At 41.7% G+C, this 22422-nt stretch overlaps 1 protein-coding gene across 1 annotated transcript in view; it reads left to right on the plus strand.

The window, feature by feature from the left end:
• The window catches only part of LOC137321995 (beta/gamma crystallin domain-containing protein 1-like), a 213302-nt gene that overhangs the window by 140511 nt on the left and 50369 nt on the right, over window positions 1-22422 (plus strand). Inside the window, exons 5-10 of the mRNA XM_067984965.1 lie at window positions 5577-5621; window positions 5705-5823; window positions 6758-6929; window positions 9261-9400; window positions 14104-14230; window positions 17884-17919. Of these exons, the coding sequence (XP_067841066.1) occupies window positions 5577-5621; window positions 5705-5823; window positions 6758-6929; window positions 9261-9400; window positions 14104-14230; window positions 17884-17919 (639 nt within the window). The remainder of the gene's footprint in view (window positions 1-5576; window positions 5622-5704; window positions 5824-6757; window positions 6930-9260; window positions 9401-14103; window positions 14231-17883; window positions 17920-22422) is intronic.

The following is a 22422-nucleotide window of genomic DNA, read 5'->3' on the forward strand; positions in this document are numbered from 1 at the left end:
GCGTACGTGTGTGTCATTGCTTACGTGTGTGTCAGTGCGTTTTTGTGTGTGTCAGTGCGTTTTTGTGTGTGTCAATGCGTTGTGTGTGTGTCAGTGCGTTGTGTGTGTGTCAATGCGTTGTGTGTGTGTGTGTCATTGCGTACGTGTGTGTCATTGCGTACGTGTGTGTCATTGCGTACGTGTGTGTCAGTGCGTTTTTGTGTGTGTCAGTGCGTTTTTGTGTGTGTCAGTGCGTTTTTGTGTGTGTCAGTGCGTTGTGTGTGTGTCAGTGCGTTGTGTGTGTGTCAGTGCGTTGTGTGTGTGTCAGTGCGTTGTGTGTGTGTCAGTGCGTTGTGTGTGTGTCTGTGTTGTGTGTGTCCGTGTTGTGTGTGTGTGTGTCAGTGCGTTGTGTGTGTCAGTGCGTTGTGTGTGTCAGTGCGTTGTGTGTGTGTCAGTGCGTTGTGTGTGTGTCAGTGCGTTGTGTGTGTGTCTGTGTTGTGTGTGTGTGTGTCAGTGCGTTGTGTGTGTGTCAGTGCGTTGTGTGTGTCAGTGCGTTGTGTGTGTCAGTGCGTTGTGTGTGTGTCTGTGTTGTGTGTGTGTCTGTGTTGTGTGTGTGTCTGTGTTGTGTGTGTGTGTCAGTGCATTGTGTGTGTCAGTGCGTTGTGTGTGTGTCAATGCGTTGTGTGTGTGTCTGTGTTGTGTGTGTGTCTGTGTTGTGTGTGTGTGTGTGTCAGTGCGTTGTGTGTGTCAGTGCGTTGTGTGTGTCAGTGCGTTGTGTGTGTCAGTGCGTTGTGTGTGTGTGTGTCAGTGCGTTGTGTGTGTGTGTGTCAGTGCGTTGTGTGTGTGTGTGTCATTGCGTTGTGTGTGTGTTAGTGCGATGTGTGTGTGTGTTAGTGCGATGTGTGTGAGTGTTAGTGCGATGTGTGTCAGTGCGTTGTGTGTGTGTGTCAGTGCGTTGTATGTGTGTGTCAGTGCGTTGTGTGTGTGTCAGTGCGTTGTGTGTGTGTGTGTCAGTGCGTTGTGTGTGTGTCTGTGTTGTGTGTGTGTCTGTGTTGTGTGTGTGTGTGTCAGTGCGTTGTGTGTGTGTGTCAGTGCGTTGTGTGTGTGTGTCAGTGCGTTGTGTGTGTGTGTCAGTGCATTGTGTGTGTGTGTGTCATTGCATTGTGTGTGTGTTAGTGCGATGTGTGTGTGTGTTAGTGCGATGTGTGTGAGTGTTAGTGCGATGTGTGTCAGTGCGTTGTGTGTGTGTGTCAGTGCGTTGTATGTGTGTGTCAGTGCGTTGTGTGTGTGTCAGTGCGTTGTGTGTGTGTGTGTCAGTGCGTTGTGTGTGTGTGTGTTATTGCGTACGTGTGTGTCATTGCGTAAGTGTGTGTCAGTGCGTTGTGTGTGTGTGTGTCAGTGCGTTGTGTGTGTCAGTGCGTTGTGTGTGTCAGTGCGTTGTGTGTGTCAGTGCGTTGTGTGTGTGTCAGTGCGTTTTTGTGTGTGTCAGTGCGTTGTGTGTGTGTCAGTGCGTTTTTGTGTGTGTCAGTGCGTTTTTGTGTGTGTCAGTGCGTTTTTGTGTGTGTCAGTGCGTTGTGTGTGTGTCAGTGCGTTGTGTGTGTGTCAGTGCGTTGTGTGTGTGTCAGTGTTGTGTGTGTGTGTGTCAGTGCGTTGTGTGTGTCAGTGCGTTGTGTGTGTCAGTGCGTTGTGTGTGTCAGTGCGTTGTGTGTGTGTCAGTGCGTTGTGTGTGTGTCAGTGCGTTGTGTGTGTGTCAGTGCGTTGTGTGTGTGTCAGTGCGTTGTGTGTGTGTCTGTGTTGTGTGTGTGTGTCAGTGCATTGTGTGTGTCAGTGCGTTGTGTGTGTCAGTGCGTTGTGTGTGTCAGTGCGTTGTGTGTGTGTCTGTGTTGTGTGTGTCTGTGTTGTGTGTGTCTGTGTTGTGTGTGTCTGTGTTGTGTGTGTGTGTGTCAGTGCGTTGTGTGTGTCAGTGCGTTGTGTGTGTGTGTGTCAGTGCGTTGTGTGTGTGTGTGTCATTGCGTTGTGTGTGTGTGTGTCATTGCGTTGTGTGTGTGTCAGTGCGTTGTGTGTGTGTCATTGCGTTGTGTGTGTGTCATTGCGTTGTGTGTGTGTCATTGCGTTTGTGTGTGTGTCATTGCGTTGTGTGTGTGTGTCAGTGCGTTGTGTGTGTGTGTCAGTGCGTTGTGTGTCAGTGCGTTGTGTGTCAGTGCGTTGTGTGTGTCAGTGCGTTGTGTGTGTCAGTGCGTTGTGTGTGTGTGTGTCAGTGCGTTGTGTGTGTGTGTCAGTGCGTTGTGTGTGTGTCAGTGCGTTGTGTGTGTGTCAGTGCGTTTGTGTGTGTGTGTGCAGTGCAGAGTAAGAAAGTCAGTAAGTGAAATAGATAAAGTGGTCAGCTCATTGCTCTTCGTGGGACCTTCTTGTTTCTAAATGTCTATGCTGTTTGCTTACATTACATCAGGGACTGCACATCAAAGCATCGTAAGTCAAATATCACACATACATTGCACATAAGTATACAACTAATGGAATTGAATTAACACAGGGAGACTCCGGGAGGAACAAGAGAGTAATAATATACACATTAGAACATAAGAACATAAGAAAAAGGAGCAGGAGTAGGCCATACGGCCCCTCCGCCATTCAATCAGGTCATGGCTGATCTTCGACCTCAACTCCACTTTCCTGCCCGATCCCCATATCCCTTGATCCCCTGGAGTCCAAACATCTATCAATCTCAGCCTTGAATATACTCAACAACTCAGCATCCACAGCCCTCTGGGGTAGAGAATTCCAAAGATTTACAATCCTCTGAGTGAAGAAATTCCTCCTCATTCAGTCTTAAATGGCTGACCCCTTATCCCGAAACTATGCCCCCTAGTTCGAGACTCTCCAGCCAGGGGAAACGATCTCTCAGCGTCTACCCTGTCAAACCCCCTCAGAATCTTATATTTCAATGAGATCACCTCTCATTCTTCTAAATTCCAAAGAGAATAGGCCTGTTCTATTCAACTTTGCCTCATAGGACAACTCTCTCATCCCAGGAATTAATCTAGCGAACCTTCATTGCACTTCATTGCGTTGTGTGTGTGTCAGTGCGTTGTGTGTGTGTCAGTGCGTTGTGTGTGTCAGTGCGTTTGTGTGTGTGTGTGCAGTGCAGAGTAAGAAAGTCAGTAAGTGAAATAGATAAAGTGGTCAGCTCATTGCTCTTCGTGGGACCTTCTTGTTTCTAAATGTCTATGCTGTTTGCTTACATTACATCAGGGACTGCACATCAAAGCATCGTAAGTCAAATATCACACATACATTGCACATAAGTATACAACTAATGGAATTGAATTAACACAGGGAGACTCCGGGAGGAACAAGAGAGTAATAATATACACATTAGAACAAGTATATCCTTCCTTAGATAAGGAGACCAAAACTGTACACAATACTCCAGGTGAGGTCTCACCAAAGCCCTATACAATTGTAGTAAGACTTCCTTACTCTTGTACTCCAACCCCCTTGCAATAAAGGCCATTTGCTTTCCTAATTGCCTGCTGTACCTGCATACAAACTTTTTGTGTTTCTTGTAGCGGGACACCCAAGTCTCTATGGACACCAACATTTAATAGTTTCACACTATTTAAAGATATTCTGTTTTTCTATTCTTCCTACCAAAGTGAGTAACCTCACATTTCCTCACATTATACTCCACCTGCCACCTTCTTGCCCATTCACTTAACCTTTCTATATCCCTTTGCAGACTCTTTATGTCCTCCTCACAGCTTACTTTCCCATTGCTTTTAATGTCTAGACAAAGTGGGTAAGAAATCAAAATTGCTAGCAGAATGCTACAATATGTAGTCAGAACAATAGAATACAAGTCCACACAAGTTATTCCGAGGCTTTATGATTTACGATATTCTGTACTTGGAGTCCTGTGTTTATTTTTGTTTACCACATCAAGAGAATTGCAACAAGACTGATCCCATGTGCAAAGGGGATAAGAGGGAAGCTTAAACTTTACAGTGTGGAAAGAAAGCAACTAAAGGGGACTTTATTGAAGCATACAAAATAGTAATAATTGATGTACATAAAGTAATCTTTTATTACTTCAAAGTAATTCACGAAAATGGGATCAGAGAACGCAAATAGAAATTAGTGAACAAGTAAATGTTTGGAATAGTCTATCAAGTAGGGTAATAAAGTAAAAAGCTTTGGAGATGTTCAAAATATGGTACAATTGTGCGATGGGAGAGTACAGAGATACACCTCAATGGGTCAAATGTCCTTTTCTTGTCCTGGCATATCTTATGAAACATAGGAACATAGGAATATAGGAACAGGAGTAGGCCATTCAGCCCCTCGTGCCTGCTCCGCCATTTGATAAGATCATGGCTGATCTGTGATCTAACTCCATATACCTGCCTTTGGCCCATATCCCTTAATACCGTTGGTTGCCAAAAAGCTATCTATCTCACATTTAAATTTAGCAATTGAGCTAGTATCAATTGTCGTTTGCGGCAGAGAGTTCCAAACTTCTACCACCCTTTGTGTGTAGAAATGTTTTCCAATCTCGCTCCTGAAAGGTCTGGCTCTAATTTTTAGACTGTGGCCCCTACTCCTAGAATTCCCAACCAGTGGAAATAGTTTCTCTCTATCCACCCTATCTGTTCCCCTTAATATCTTATAAACTTCGATCAGATCACCCCTTAACCTTCTAAACTCTAGAGAATACAACCCCAATTTGTGTAATCTCTCCTCGTAACTTAACCCTTGAAGTCCGGGTATCATTCTAGTAAACCTACGCTGTACTCCCTCCAAGGCCAATATGTCCTTCCGAAGGTGCGGTGCCCAGAACTGCTCACAGTACTCCAGGTGCAGTCTAACCAGGGTTTTGTATAGCTGCAGCATAACTTCTGCCCCCTTGTACTCTAGTCCTCTAGATATAAAGGCCAGCATTCCATTAGCCTTCTTGATTATTTTCTGCACCTGTTCATGACACTTCAATGATTTATGTACCTGAATGCCGAAGTCCCTTTGGACATCCACTGTTTTTAACTTTTTACCATTTAGAAAGTACCCTGTTCTATCCTTTTTTGATCCAAAGTGGATGACCTCACATTTGTCTACATTGAATTCCATTTGCCACAATTTTGCCCATTCACCTAATCTATCAATATTGCTTTGTAATTTTATGTTTTCATCTACACTGCTTACAATGCCACCAATCTTTGTGTCATCGGCAAACTTAGATATGAGACTTTCTATGCCTTCATCTAAATCGTTAATAAATATTGTGAGTAATTGAGGCCCCAAGACAGATCCCTGCAGGACTCCACTAGTCACTATGTTACTTTATAATTGTAGCCTTGACTGAGCTCAGCAAGCTCAGCAGAGACCAAGTATTGAATGCGAGTCTGTCAGGCTGTTCTTGAATTTATTGAAATTTTATGACCTAAGTGTTTGTTTTTTTAAAATACAAAGCCTCTTTTTTAAAAAAAACATAAAGGTTTCTAGGTAATTGAATTTTTTTAATGGAACTGTTCATGTTTTACCAAAAACAAGAGATGTAATAAGGAAAGAAAAAAAAGCTAACCAGTTTTTAATTCTATTAATAGATACCTGGAACGAAAAACTTAACATTAAACCCTAGACCCGGAAAGGTAAGGATCAGATCCCAATATTTAATGAAACAGTTTGCTCATGAAACGCAAAGAAGGGTTTTTAAACATAATCTATTTTTCAGGTTGTCATTTACAATCAGCGTAATCTTTGTGGAGAAGCAATTGAAGTCTTCCATGATGTTGAAGATGCTACGTCTTGGAAACTGCCCCCTGAAATCTCCATTAGGGTAGTAAGAGGCTGGTAAGATATGCTGTTGCTTTGCATTTTTCAGATTACTTCTGTAGACTAGAGATACACAAGTACATTTTGGTGATGCCCACTATGCTCCAACACTAACTGATGTCCACATCACATTAACCTTCACTGCAGCACTAATTGTTTAAGTCCTTATCACAATGCAATTCTAGAATAATTTATAATATTGCCTAATGCTGAATAATAAAGCATTAGGCAAATAAAATATTCAAGTAAATTGAAAGTGTGAAATTAAGCTTGTCTGTATTTTGTGTTGATAAAAATATTTTTTTAAATATACATTAAAAAAAAGTGCTGACAATTTGAAATAGAAACATAAAAGCTAGAAATGCTTCCAGGTCAGTCAGTATCTGAAATGAGAAAAGACAGATTAAAATTTCAAACAGAGACCCATCATCAGATATTGACAGACCTGGTTTGTATTTCCAGGTTTCTTCATTTTGATTCTTTATCAAATATTGAGAGGTCAGGGTTTGGGCTGGGTCTGTAATTTGTACTTGCTAAGACATGAATGCAAATCTGTCCTATTGCAACTGGAGAGCACAATGTTTCCGTCGGCCGCTAGATTTAGTATGAGATGGTTTATAATGACTAATTGTGCAATACACAACAATGATAAAGTTGGTACTGTTTGAGTATAAATGCACAACTAGTTGTAAATTCTTATAACATATTTCAGTTCCGTAGCAAAACATAAATCTTACAACATAACAATATCTCAGTTCATAACTGTTTTTAATTTGGAATGTTTATTATGAATGGAATTGGAATGGTGACTAGACTGGAATGTAAAAAGTTTTGAACAACATAATGTACATTTAAACCTAAATTAAATTGTTAGTGTGAGACAGAATTCCATCAGTTTTGTGAGACGGGTATTCATAGTATTGATAGTAATATTATAATCTTTTCCCAACAGTTGGCTTCTTTTTCAAAAGCCAAACTTTGAAGGTGGTAAAATTGCATTGGAGGAAGGTGTGGTGGACCTGGCAGATATTTGGGGAAAGGAGATAGCTGAAGACAGTTGTGACGATACACCCACATCTACAAATAATGAATCTCCTATTGGCTCCATTAGAAGAGTAGTCAAGGTAGGTCTGCTTCATAATTATTTCAATCAAAAAGTATCCAATTATTGATGCATATGTTAGATTTTGATGTAATGCCAATTTCAACGGCTTCTGAATTTTCCTTTGGCTATCAGAAGGTTGAATATATAAGTTTCCTGTTCCCACACTCTACCTTTTTTCTATTACCTTTATCTCCACAATCTTTCTTTTACCAAACCACCTGCTGGTATGGGGTAAGAAAAATTGCACTATTGAAATGGCTGTCAATTAATCTATTTTGAAAGACTCTTTGAGGGAGGAAGGAGGGAGGAAAAGAAACTGAAAGAGCTCCTCCAATGGCCACACTCACCTGACGAAGGAGAAAGCCTCTGAAAGCTTGTGATTTTCAAATAAAACTGTTGGACTATAACCTGGTGTTGTAAGATTCCTTACACTGGTGGGTAAAGGCAGTAGTAAGGTGTAGCAGTAAGCTTGGGGTATGCAAACTCTGGCCTGTGGGTCATGCATGTATTGTGAATACCTAGATACCCAGCCCCTGAAGTCCCACCTAATCAGTTTCTATTCGCAGTTCTATTTCTTACACCCTGACGGTTTCTCCTATTTAAATTTGTCAGTACAGATCCTCATTGGTGGACAAATCCTAAATCTGAACACACACAATCTATTGGTATCTCCAATTCAACATAAATACGTGTGTGTGTGTGTGTGCGTGCACGCGCGCGCGCGACTTGTTTACATATAGCATACATGTATGTATATATATACACATATATACACATGTGTGCTATATGTAACCAAGTGGCCCACAAAATCAAAAAGTTATGGAGATTCCTGCTTCAAGCCCTGTAGATGACCTGGGCTTCCTTTCTGGCACAGCTGGTAACTGCAACTGAACCATGCAGATCAGAAGGTCCCAATTTTGGTTCCTGATGTCTGGCTGAACTCAAGCAAGGTGGCAGGAGGTGCTGCAATTAGCCCCAGTACTCCGAAGGTAAAGCAGGCTAAAGTCGATCAAGACTCCCACTCCTAATCGTTCAGTGACACTTTTTGTAAAATGGTCATTTGTTGGTGTCTGGTGAGGACAGAATTGTGCCAATTTATGTTGCTCTCCCATAGTAAAATATCTTGTACAGAAGGGAAAAAAACCTAGTTTTTAACCATTGTGCATTGTTTATATAAAAAGAAAGAATTCAAGCAGCTTAACCAACATTCTTTGTCAAGGCTTGCACGTGAATCGTCACTGGGGTGGGAGAAGGGAGAAAGAAATTGGAAGAAACAGGGGATAAAAAACGATTAAAGAAATAGAAAGTTAATAGGCAAGGAAAGAGACTGAAAGGATAAAACTTTAACTAGAAAAGCTAATGTCAAGAAAGTATCCAGCGGAAGAAAATAGCAGAAACTGGGCTAATATAAGAAATGAAAGTAAGAGCAAGACTTGATGGATGGAAGAATGACTAAAATGGGGAAGCAATGAATCCAGGTGCATTCAAATTGTGGCTGCTGAGCAAACCTGCAGTTGTGCAGGGACAGCAAGTCACGTCTTCACTAACTTCGGTGAAAAAAGTAACTTGAGCAGAAAGTAGAAGGATATGCTGATAGGGTTAGATGAAGAGGAGTGGGAGAGGACTCATGTGGAGCATAAACGCTGGCATAGACCAGTTGGGCAGAATGGCCTGTTTCCGTGCTGTAGTCGGTATGTAGCTCTGTAGACCTCTTCAAAGGTTATGAGATCTTGGAGCATTTGTTGATTGGTATAGTTGTGAATGATGTAAAGTTAAAGACTTGCAGGGAACTCTTGTTGTTGACTTTGTACAGTCTCCAAATAAGCTTCACACAAATTGAAGGAGAGAAATGGGAATGTGAGAATACTCAATGTTTGAAGATGCAGAATCTGTTGGTGGAAGAAAACTTAAGTGTATTGGTTGATACATTTTGGCGGGTGAGAAAGGCAGAGGGGAGTGGAAGGGAAGACCAACCAAAAGTAATCCTGAAATTTCTCATCATTAATCCAAATGAAAGGAAAAAGTGTAAATCCAGAAACAACTGACTCTTATCACCACTTTTTCCAGGATTTAATGCTAGAGGAAAAAGTGACAAATTTACATGAGGTCTAAAGGACCATTTGTAGTATCTGTGAAACAAAGGTGGTTATAAATATTATAATGGAGATAATACTAGCAATCTTTTACTTATTTGAGAGTGACCTGACATCCTACAGAAGGAAATTGTAATGCATTTTCTAATGTCAGCATGTTTTGAGATCATCATATTTTAAAGCCATCAATTCTTGTTGGGGGTCAAATAGACATGGAGGGTATGGTGGTCTGAAGATTTCATTTGTTACTTTTCCAGGAATGGAGTTTACCAGAAATAGATTTATGTTCAGAGCTAGATGGTCTAGGAAGAAAAACAACATGTTTTGGTGACACGGAAGAAATACAGACATATGGGATTCTGGAACCAACATTATCCCTTGAAGTATTTTCGGGCACGTAAGTAGAATGTTTTGATCCTAAACATTTCTATTGTTGAACTGACAGAAAGTGGTTTTCAGTTAAATGCTTCGGCCAGTGTCTGCTATATAGGAATTAGCTTAGATGGACGATGATGCTTCCCGTTATGAGATGCTTTTGGAAATGAATCTTATTTAGCTGAAATTGACTCCACAGTAATTTTGCTGGCCTTGACTTGGTGGAAAAGACTGTAATGTTCAAGAAGTCACATCAGAAAATTGTGGTGATGGAATGAATGATGGTACGATCTTTGTCCTCTGACTTTATAAGGAAAGTCGGAGTCTGCCAAACTGCTGTACCAAATAAAGCTTTTGTTTCATTATTTGACACCATATGCAACTAAAACTGCTTTTACATTGGTGATTTAATTTGGGTTCTGGGAGATTTGAATCTGTGATCTGGGTCCCAGAGTTTACATTGCATATTCTGGTTCTTTTATCCAGGCAGCAGACTGGTAAAGCCAAATAGAAATCTGCCATGACTCACTAAAACTGGCTACCGGGAAGAGCTATTTTAAGGGGGACTTTCCTGGCAGCTAATGTTGGTGAGCCTTAGCAGTTTTACCATTTGGCTTGTAGCTGGCTGTACGAAACCCAAGCTTGGTGAACCTGGTAACGTTGGTGCAACATGAAAGCTCCTGCAGCATGAAATGACACCCAGCTCGTGGACACTGGTGTCCTGGAATCTGAATTAAGTTGGCATCATTATAAATTAGCAAGTTGCTTAAAGCTTGGCAGCTTTCTTTGCAAAGTTCGAGGCCGATGATCACACCATTATTCATTCAGAGTGCTTTCACACACCTTCTTTAGCAACACCGGAAGCCTCAGCACCAGATAAGTTCAGATGCAAACTGCAGATCTCAAGAACGAAGTGCAGTTCGGGTCCAAAGGGCAAAATTGAACAGGACAAGGGAGGGGAAGAAAATAACTATCTGAAATAATTCTACAATTGGTTGACCCTTTTAGGGATAATAAAATATTATTATTGGTTTAAAAATTAACTAATCTATTTTGTATGCATTTATGCAGAGATTCCAGGCAACAACAATCAGCCCATACACTACTCTTCAAGTAGATTACTTTCATGTGTTGTTAACTGTCACTCGTTGGAGGGTGTAGCCTTTTCTTCAAGATACCAAGTTTATGTTGTGTTTACCTTGGCACAAGGAATAGCCACTGCGATGGCCACTGTTACACAATTAGCGAAGCTTTAATCAGTTTTTAATTTCTCTGTGCTACATTTGTGGAGGGGTGTATGCAATGGGAAAAGTAGATGTATGTTGCAGTGACTTCCCCATCTTTCATCTGTCTGAAAATTTGCTTTTTAAGTGGACTTCTTCCCCGCATCAGATACTGATTTGTTCATAACTGTGATGAGGTGATGCTGCAAAAGGTTTGTTTCCCCTCTTATCCCCAAAGGCTTGTTCATATTTCAGGGACTTCATTAATTTCTCCAGGCTTGATGTCTTTGTGGATTTAGTCACTGACAACATTCTCTGTGATTTGAGACCATGGGCCATTACTCTTCCTCGCCCTCCTTAATCTCTCTAGAGTCTTGACACGGTCAGCTGCACCATCCCCACTGTCGCCGGGCGGTCAGCTCCACTGTCGCCGGGCGGTCAGTCCCACCGTCGCCAGCACCACCGCGCGGTCAGCCCCACCACCCCCACCACCGCCGCGCGGTCAGCCCCACCACCCCCACCACCGCCGCGCGGTCAGCCCCACCACCCCCACCACCGCCGCGCGGTCAGCCCCACCACCCCCACCACCGCCGCGCGGTCAGCCCCACCATCCCCACACAGTCAACCATGCCATCCTCCTCCTCCTCCTCCAACAATTCTCTCCCTTTGTCCAACCCTGTTAGACTGCCCTTACTTGCTTTCTTAAAAACCACCAAGCTTTTGATCATCCTTCCTATTCTCTCCTTTTGGCTTGGCATCCATTTTTATTCTTACACCTCTGATGTGTTTTGGGTTGCTTTTCCACATTAAAAGCATGATATAAAAGCAAGTTGTTGCATTCCAATGAGTTAATCATTTCTGATTTCTGCTGTTCTTGGCCTGGATACAGTAAAATGCTGCTTGATGTCAAGGTCAGCAGTGAACAAAAATGTAATAGTAAAATAGTTGCTTATAATAGTTGTACTAAATTGAGACCTGTTTAAAACTTGTATGTTGGAGATGCATGCAAGTGAATTTTGTAATCCACCACTCTGCTTCTAAGTAAGTTAATATTCTTTTGCATTTTTCTTTCCTTGTAACTAAACTTACTTGTAAGAGTCAATTTTACTAAGGATAATTTATCAATATCCAAAATCATTTCCCAATTGTTGTCCCTCCTGGAGATAATGTTAAAACATATTTATGGGAAAGCCACACCAGCAAGAAATCACAGGTGCGCTTTCCAGAACTAAAATGAATGGATGGCAAATCATGAGGAGCTCTGCTGGGGGCGCGACTTTGTAAAATCAGCCACAGACTCATATGTTTTTGTCCTGCTCCTTGAAGTGTGTTTTGAAGAAGCATTGATACATTTCCTCTATTTTTCAAAAAGCTTCTTTTCTCTTGCAAAAATGGCAGCACCTGATGATGATTGCTGAATACTTTGAATGCTGTTGGCTCTTGCTCAATTTATGAGATCAAACTGAGAGTCCCTAACTGTCTCACAACAATGAAGTCCATTGCAGTGTAGTTGGCTATTAATGTTGTTTAACCGATCGACAAAGGAATGTAGAACATTGATCTTGTTCTACACAAGACAAACAACTGAGAGATTTTTGGCTTGGTTGATTGCTACTTTTGACAATATGCGCACCATAACTTTATTATACCGTTGACTATTGAAAATATAGCATTGTTAACCCATCACAGTCATTTGTGTAATCCTGTGCCAGTGATGTACCTTGATCTTTTCAGATAGAAATGTATAACTTATGCAGACTTTATATGTGAGGCTTTTAATGTAATGTTGAACACCCTGCCTTTGCAGTGTTTGTGATTGGTTGTGCACTTGTTTTTGTTTTCTCCTCTTTACCGTCCCGGCAATGGCGTCAGCTGCCTCCGGGCAAACCAATCTTGCTGCGAAGGCCTCAAACAGGCGTACGTCCCTTTGCATATGCAAATAAGGTGCCTAACGCCTGTTTCAGGCTTGGGCACTGCATGCTGTTTTTTTGGCCTTTACCAATATTGCGGGGGGAGCACTTCCAGCTCGCAATGAGCATGCGCTTCCTGCCCACCATATTGGAGGCTTAAGAGGCCGTTCAGCGTCCCAAAAAACAAACGCTGTGCAGCCGAATTTCTAGGCCCAGTTGTTTTCCAGTTGCAGTGCAGTTCCCAATAAAATGTCCTTTTATGTGACCATGGTATACAATTTACAGAATGTTACTCAGGTTGATGAAGTTAAAACCAACTTTTTAATAAAAGGAAATTTGCAAATTATTTTCCGTTGATACCAGAGTGAGTAGTACTTACACGTTCTCTGCAGGGTATAGGAGACAACTAATTGTCTTTCTTTTTAAGAAAAATTTGCTCAAGGCTCCTTAATCCAGTATAGAACAAGTTGAAACATGGACTGACGATATAGAGGTTTTTTTCTCTTAATGTGCTTTCATCCATTCAGAATGTGGCAGCTTGCCCCTGGGTTTTTTTGCTTTAATACTGCTCTGTAACAGCAATGTGTGCACAGCAGTGATGGACGTTGTCTTGCCCTGCTGAGTACAGTAGAACTTTGTATTTAAAGTGAAGGTTGGACTTAGTTGTCAAAAGCATATTTTTATTTTTAAAAAGTAGATTAATTGGTCATTTAAATTACACTATTCAGAAAGTATTCCTAATATACACTTTGCATTGTATTTCAAAATTGAGAATGATCCTGTGCTGCTTTTGGCCCCCACTATTGGAAGTGGCCTGTTTTATGTTGTGTTTCGAAGCAACATGGTAAGACAGTGATGAGAGAGGGTCAGGTGATAAGGTCAAAATGATGAGCAGAAATACACCCTAAAATGAATCACAGCAGTGAAATGTCTGGTAATAAGCTGTACAGTAATGGAAACCATCAGTTCCGAACAATATAATGTCATTGCTGGAATTTTTTTTTAAATTGTCCATTTGGGGATTATTTAATCTTCATTTCATTTTTTAAGTGGAAAACCTTGTTTCAAATTTAGTGCAGTTAATGGTTTAACACTGTTGTTTGATTTTGGCTTATGCTAGACTGAAGTGCAGGAAACAATCTGGGGCATTGTCAGGACAGTGATTAGAAGACATGTTCAGCATTTCAGTTATCATTTTATACCTGCATTTGCAGGCTTTCTCTTTTGTTAACTTCCCCCATTTTCTTGCCTTTTTTTGGGTGAGCCTCTCAATGTCCTAGCTATTTGCACATTATTTTACTTTAATATCTTCCTGACTGAGGTGGTCTTTATATAACAAACAGTCCTGTTTTTCTGTTAAGCAGGTTACAGGTCATTTAACCCATTAGCTTGCAGTTATTGGAGCAACTTTTCCCCCTTCCCCTGCCTTTGTTCTGATTTGATGAATATGATAGTTTATCTTTGTGTTCAGTTCTGATCTTCTGTATGATTCCAGTATTTTCTGTTGTGTTTCAGATTTTCAGCATTTTGTGTTTTTGCTTTTATTTGGAGAGCTGTAGCCTGACTCTTACATGTTGGCATTTGTTTCCTAGTTGGCTTTTGTTTGAAGAGCCCTTCTATCAAGGAAATTCTTACATAGTGGAACCTGGTCAGTATCCTTGTCCAGAATCTTGGGATTCAACGGATTCATTCATCGGGTCACTCAAACCATTGAAAATGGTAAAAATTCCTTTTTTGACAAGTGTGTGAGAGTTCTGTTATATAGATATTTAAAATCAACAGAAAGTGACTAAACTTGTGTAAAATAGCTAGTTGCATATGTTACTTGGTCTGTACCACTGGTGATCTTGTTTTTTCATATTTGAATACAAAAGTGTATGAGGCTTATTTGACAGACTGAGCTGAGACAGCCTTCGGTAGAAATGAATGTCACTATTTTAGTACGGTTTAATTCCACTTACGGTAAATCTGTCAAAAGATGGTTGGCCAGGCCTGCTATTTTAACACTTGCCCTCTGCCATTTCCTAGATGCTCTTGTATTTTTTTGTATTCATTCATGGGATGTGGGCGTCGCTGGCGAGGCCAGCATTTATTGCCCATCCCTAATTGCCCTTGAGAAGGTGGTGGTGAGCCGCCTTCTTGAACCGCTGCAGTCCGAGTGGTGAAGGTTCACCCACAGTGCTGTTAGGAAGGGAGTTCCAGGATTTTGACCCAGCGACGATGAAGGAACGGCGATATACTTCCAAGTCGGGATGGTGTCGAAGAAGGCTTGGCGAGTTGCTGCAGTGCATCCTGTGCATGGTACACACTGCAACCACTGTGCGCCGGTGGTGAAGGGAGTGAATGTTCAGGGTGGTGGATGGGGTGCCAATCAAGCGGGCTGCTTTGTCCTGGATGGTGTCGAGCTTCTTGAGTGTTGTTGGAGCTGCACTCATCCTGGCAAGTGGAGAGTATTCCATCACACTCCTGACTTGTGTCTTGTAGATGGTGGAAAGGCTTTGGGGAGTCAGGAGGTGAGTCACTCGCTGCAGAATACCCAGCCTCTGACCTGCTCTTGTAGCCACAGTATTTATATGGCTGGTCCAGTTAAATTTCTGGTCAATGGTGACCCCCAGGATGTTGATAGTGGGGGATTCGGCGATGGTAATGCCGTTGAATTTCAAGGGGAGGTGGTTAGACTCTCTCTTGTTGGAGATGGTCATTGCCTGGCACTTGTCTGGCGCGAATGTTACTTGCCACTCATGAGCCCAAGCTGTTGTCCAGGTCTTGCTGCATGCGGGCTCGGACTGCTTCATTATTTGAGGGGTTGCGAATGGAACTGAACAATGTGCAATCATCAGCGAACATCCCCATTTCTGACTTTCTGATGGAGGGAAGGTCATTGATGAAGCAGCTGAAGATGGTTGGGACAAGGACACTGCCCTGAGGAACTCCTGCCACAATGTCCTGGGGCTGAGATGATTGGCCTTCAACAACCATTACCATCTTCCTTTGTGCTAGGTATGACTCCAGCCACTGGAGAGTTTTCCCCCTGATTCCCATTGACTTCAATTTTACTAGGGCTCCTTGGTGCCACACTCGGTCAAATGCTGCTTTGATGTCAAGGGCAGTCACTGTCAACTCACCTCTGGAGTTCAGCTCTTTGTCCATGTTTGGACCAAGGCTGTAATGAGGTCTGGAGCCGAGTGGTCCTGGCGGAACCCAAACTGTATACTGTGAGGTGGACTTGTACTCATGCGTTTCTTTTTACATGTTCGTACATGCTTGTAAAAGAGTAGAGGTTCCTTCTTAGAAGAAATGACAATTCAATTTTATAACATCTTCAATGTAAAGGAAAGTACAGGACTGGAAAGAAGCCTGTAGTCCATCTGCTGGTCTCAATAACCAGTACCTCTCCAGCCGTCTGTTCCCTCAAATATCTACCTCGTTCTTGCTTTAAAATTTTCTCCACTATCTGCCTCCCTGGGAAGTCTGTTCCATCTGTTTACCATTCTCTGCATAAAGTACTTAAATCTAAGCTATCTTCCTTTGCTCTGTTGCATGGATTTAGAGTTTGTGGCAGCCTTGGAATTATTGGGGTTTAATTTATCTATTCCCTCCAGGAACCTGAACACTTGAATCATATCTTTCCTGAACCTTCTTTTTTCCAGGGTAATCAATCCCAGGTTCATTAACCTCAGCTCATAGCTCAGAAGCCTTAAGCCAGCTATCAGCTTGGTTGTCCTTTTATTCATTGTCCTCATTGCCTGGATTTACCTTGCTGCAAATATGGTGACAACAATTGTACTTCGTATTCTAGATGCGTCCGTACCAGCACCTTTTGCAGATTCAAAATCGCCTCCTGGGTTTTATGCTCTATCCCTCTGGCCATATATGTGCTCTACCCTTCCTTGAGATAGCTTTCCTTAATGCTGCCACACACTGCGCCATTGGTTTCAGTGAGCTGTCTACTAATAGTAACCCCAGATCCCTCTCCTGTATTCTATCCTGTGGTCAAAAGCCATTTAGTTTCCTTCCCTTGTCTCATTTATTCATATGAATTGCCATTTGCCTGTCATTAGCCCAACCTCCCAACCTTTGCCTGTTCCCTATTGTTTAAACTTCCCCTGCCGATTTGGTGTTATCTGTAAATTTAGATAGCTTTGTTTCTGACTCAACCCCAAATCATTTATATATGCTGTAAACAGTGATTACCCCAGCACTAATCTGTGACACCCCTGTTAGTAACCGCTTGCCATGTTGACGCAGTTTCATTCATAATCACTCTGCTTTCTTTGTTTTACTTAGTTTTCAGTTCACCTCAGAAGCCTCCCTCCTATTCCATGCCTTCCCATTTTGTAGACTAATCACTTGTGTGGCAAGGCATCAAAAGACTCACTGAAATCTAAATATATCGCATCCACAGAATTACTGACATAAACAAGGTCTGTCACTTCCTCAAAGAATCCCAAGTTATAGTCCAGCAATTTTATTTTAAATTCACAAGCTTTCGGAGATTTTCTCCTTCCTCAGGCAAATGTTTCAAGATCTCCCTGAGGATTTGCCTGAGGAAGGAGAAAATCTCCGAAAGCTTGTGAATTTAAAATAAAATTGCTGGACTATAACTTGGTGTTGTAAAATTGTTTACAATTGTCAACCCCAGTCCATCACCGGCATCTCCACATCAAAGAATCCCAGTTAATATCTCTGGCAAGCCCGCCCTCCTATCATTCCATGCTGACTCTCTCTTGTCAAGCCACACCTATCTAGGTGGTTCATTAACCTATCTTTCAGAATGCCTTTTTGCACTTTACTCACAACAGATGTTAGGATCGCTGGTGTGTAGTTTGCTGGGTTATGCTTGTGCCCCATTTTAAAGATCGGTGTAAGGTTAAATACTTTCCGATTCTCATGACTGATTTTGCTAGCCAATTCTGTCTTTACCCTTGTATGAAATTTACCTGGGTCTGGTGCCTTGTATTTTTTTAACTTTCTCAGCCTATCAGTCATATAAAAAATAAATTATATAAAAATTCTTAACAATTCAAAGGAAAGCAGTTGTATCTGTAATTTCCTTTTTCTCCTCCCCTCCCCCATTTGCAAACAAAAATATTGTAGTTGGTCAAGGATATCTGGTCAGTATCTATGTCTAGAAGCTTGTGATGCAATGGTACTGTTCTTTGGGTCACTCAAACCATTGAAAATAGTAAAATTTCCTTTTTGTGAACTGATTAACTATAGTTGATCAGATTGATGAACAATTACAGTCCCACAGGATCATTAATTAATTAAGAAATAATGCCTAAAGATGCCATTGTGCAATAGGTTGTACTCTTATTATTTTACTAAGCAGAAGACAAAATAATATTAAGAAGATGATTACTTTTTTTCAGGGTACATTGAAAGTGGAAAAGCTTAATGACCACAAAGTAAGTGTTTTTCTGGCATTACGTTTCAGTAAATAAGATAAATCAAATAACATTTCTTCGGCAGTAATGCTACCTTTATATCATGCTTGAGCACAACAGAATAGGTGGGCACTTTATTATTTTGTTTAAACTAGGTGAGATTATTTTTTCCCTCCTGATCCTTCATTTTGTGATGGTGATTCATGTTGGATGTGGTTCCATAAGTACCATAAACTGCCCCACCAGAACACCCTCCAGTTATTATTTTCCATATCTGAGTCTAGTCAGTTGGCAGGCTATTTGATCATATACAGCATCATAGCCAGATCCATTTCTGTCCTCACCCTGGCGTGTCTCACACACGCACCCTCCACACACACACACCTTTCAACATGGTCCACTGAATAGAGATCAGTAGTGGAGACCCTGGCCTACACACCCTATGTCCGGGCACTTGAATCCATTGCAGCAACTACTGCCATAGCAGGGATCAAACCACAGAATTTCTTAGTCTGTATGATTCATCACCACATCATTAGGTTCAATTATCCAATGAGAGATTGGAATGTTGGTTATTTTGATTTTAATCTGAATGAATAAAAAATTCTTGTTTGACAGATCCAAAGTGTATTGTTTTTAATAAACTATACATGACAGTAGCATTAGGCATAGGTACATCTGCCTTTTTAAATTATGATGCTGGTCCTAGAATCATAGGTCCTGCCCATTGGATGATTTATAACCAAAATCTCAAATTCTTAAGATTGGTTCCTGAAACACACTTGTAACAAAGGAACATGCAGCCTTAATGCCATTCATCAAAACATACAGCACAGAAGGAGGCCAATCAGGCCCATTGTGCCAATGACAGTTCTTTGAAAGAGCTATCTAATTAATTCCACTCCCCTGCTCTTTCTCCGTAGCCCTGCAAATTTTTCCTTTTCAAGTATATATCCAATTCCCTTTTGAAAGTTATTATTGAATCTGCTTCCACCACTCTTTTAGGTAGTGCATTCCAGATCACAACAACTCGCTGCATTAAAGTAAATTCTCCTCATTTCCCCTCCTCTCACACATATAAGAACATAAGAACATAAGAAATTGGAGCAGGAGTAGGCCAATCGGCCCCTCGAGCCTGCTCCGCCATTTAATAAGATCATGGCTGATCTGATCCCAACCACAAATCTAAAGAACACAAGAAGTCGGAGCAGGACCCGGCCACATAGCCCCTGGGCCCTCTCCGCCACCCACAGGGCATTGACCGATCCGAACTCAGCTTCATGTCCAATTTCCTGCCCGCTCCCCATAACCCCTAATTCCCTTTACTTCGAGGAAACTGTCTATTTCTGTTTTAAATTTATCTAATGATGTAGCTTCCACAGCTTCCTGGGGCAGCATATTCCACAGACCTACCACCCTCTGAGTGAAGAAGTTTCTCCTCATCTCAGTTTTGAAAGAGCAGCCCCTTATTCTAAGATTATGCCCCCTAGTTCTAGTTTCACCCATCTTTGGGAACATCCTTACTGCATCCACCCGATCAAGACCCCTCACAATCTTATATGTTTCAATAAGATCGCCTCTCATTCTTCTGAACTCCAATGAGTAGAGTCCCAATCTACTCAACCTCTCCTCATATGTGCGCCCCCTCATCCCCGGGATTAACCGAGTGAACCTTCTTTGTACTGCCTCGAGAGCAAGTATGTCTTTTCTTAAGTATGGAGACCAAAACTGTATGCAGTATTCCAGGTGCGGTCTCACCAATACCTTATATAACTGCAGCAATACCTCCCTGTTTTTATATTCTATCCCCCTAGCAATAAAAGCCAACATTCCGTTGGCTTTCTTGATCACCTGCTGCACCTGCATACCAACTTTTTGATTTTCTTGCACTAGGACCCCCAGATCCCTTTGTACTGCAGTACTTTCCAGTCTCTCGCCATTAAGAAAATAACTTGCTCTCTGATTTTTCCTGCCAAAGTGCATAACCTCACATTTTCCAATATTATATTGCATCTGCCAAATCTCCGCCCACTCACCCAGCCTGTCTATATCCCCTTGCAGGTTTTTTATGTCCACCTCACTCTCTACTTTCCCTCCCATCTTTGTATCATCTGCAAATTTTGATATGTTGCACTCGGTCCCCTCCTCCAAATCGTTAATATAGATTGTAAAGAGTTGGGGACCCAGCACCGACCCCTGTGGAACACCACTGGTTACTGGTTGCCAGTCCGAAAATGAACCATTTATCCCAACTCTCTGCTTCCTGTTTGATAACCAATCCTCCACCCATGCCAGAATATTACCCCCAATCCCGTGATTTTTTATCTTAAGTAATAATCTTTCATGTGGCACCTTGTCGAATGCCTTCTGGAAGTCTAAATACACTACGTCCACTGGTTCCCCTTTATCCACCCTATACGTTATATCCTCGAAGAACTCAAGCAAATTTGTCAGACATGACTTCCCCTTCATGAAGCCATGCTGACTTTGTCCTATTAAATTATGCTTATCTAAATGTTCCGTTACTGTCTCCTTAATAATAGACTCCAAAATTTTACCCACCACAGATGTTAAGCTAACTGGCCTATAATTTCCAGCCTTCTGCCTACTACCCTTTTTAAATAACGGTGTTACATTAGCAGTTTTCCAATCTGCCGGGACCTCTCCTGAGTCCAGGGAATTTTGGAAAACTATCACCAAAGCATCCACAATCCCTACTGCCACTTCCCTCAAGACCCTAGGATGGAAGCCATCAGGTCCAGGGGATTTATCCGCCTTGAGTCCCATTATTTTACTGAGTACCATCTCCTGAGTGATTTTAATCGTATTTAGCTCCTCCCCCCCGAGAGTCCCCTGTTTGTCCAGTGTTGGGATATTCTTAGTGTCCTCTACTGTAAAGACTGAAACAAAATATTTGTTCAGCATTTTTGCCATCTCCATGTTTCCCACCATTAATTTCCCGGTCTCATCCTCTAAGGGACCTATGTTTGCCTTAGCCACCCTTTTTCTTTTTATATAACTATAGAAACTCTTGCTATCTGTTTTTATATTTTTTGCTAATTTCTTTTCATAATCTAACTTCCCTTTCTTAATCAATCCTTTAGTTACTTTTTGCTGTCTTTTGAAGAATTCCCAATCTTCTATCCTCCCACTAAGTTTGGCTACCTTATATGTCCTTGTTTTTAGTCGGATACTATCCTTGATTTCTTTACTTAGCCACGGGTGGCTGTCATTTCTTTTACACCCTTTTTTCCTCAGTGGAATATATTTATTTTGAAAGTTGTAAAATAACTCCCTAAATGAACACCACTGCTCATGTACCGTCTTACCCTTGAATCTATTTTCCCAGTCCACTTTAATCAATTCCGCTCTCATACCATCATAGTCTCCTTTATTCAAGCTCAGTACGCTTGTTTGAGAATCAACCTTCTCACCCTCTAATTGGATATGGAATTCAACCATGTTGTGGTCGCTCGTTCCAAGGGGATCCTTAACTAGGACATTATTAATTAATCCTGACTCATTACACAGGACCAGGTCCAAGGTTGCCTGCCCCCTTGTAGGATCAGTTACATACTGCTCAAGAAATCCATCCCTGATGCACTCAATGAACTCGTCCTCAAGGCTGCTCTGCCCAATTTGATTTGTCCAGTTAATATGATAATTAAAATCCCCCATAATTATGGCTGTTCCCTTATTACATGCCCCGACTATCTCCTGATTAATACTTCTTCCAGCAGAGTTGCAACTATTAGGAGGCCTATATACTACGCCCACTAATGTTTTTTTTCCCTTATTATTCCTTATCTCCACCCAAACTGTTTCATTATCTTGATGCTTTGTCCCAATATCATTTCTCTGTATTACAGTGATTCCTTCCTTTATTAACATAGCCACCCCACCTCCCCTTCCTTCCTGCCTGTCCTTCCTGATTGTTAAATACCCTGGCATATTTAATTCCCAGTCGTTGTCACCCTGCAGCCATGTTTCTGTAATGGCCACAAGATCATACCCATACGTAGTTATTTGTGCCGTTAACTCGTCCATTTTATTACGAATGCTACGTGCATTCAGATAAAGAACTTTCAAATCTGTTTTGTGACGCTTAGTTCCTGCTTTTTCCTTTTTTAACACTTTACCTATTACTCCATACCTTCTGTCCCTTCCTGTTACGCTTTCCTCTCTCTCCCTGCTCAGGTTCCCAACCCCCTGCCACTTTAGTTTAAACCCTCCCCAACAGCACTAGCAAACACTCCTCCTAGGACAGCGGTCCCGGCCCTGCCCAGGTGCAGACCGTCCGGTTTGTACTGGTCCCACCTCCCCCAGAACCGTTTCCAGTGTCCCAGGAATTTGAATCCCTCCCCCTTGCACCATTCCTCTAGCCACGTATTCATTTGAAATATCCTCCTATTTCTACTCTGACTAGCACGTGGCACTGGCAGCAATCCTGAGATTACTACCTTTGAGGTCCTATTTTTTAATTTACCTCCTAACTCCCTATATTCTGCTTTTAGGACCTCATCC

Source organism: Heptranchias perlo, chromosome 5 (genome assembly GCF_035084215.1).
Source record: "Heptranchias perlo isolate sHepPer1 chromosome 5, sHepPer1.hap1, whole genome shotgun sequence".
Classification (NCBI taxonomy): Eukaryota; Metazoa; Chordata; class Chondrichthyes; order Hexanchiformes; family Hexanchidae; genus Heptranchias; species Heptranchias perlo.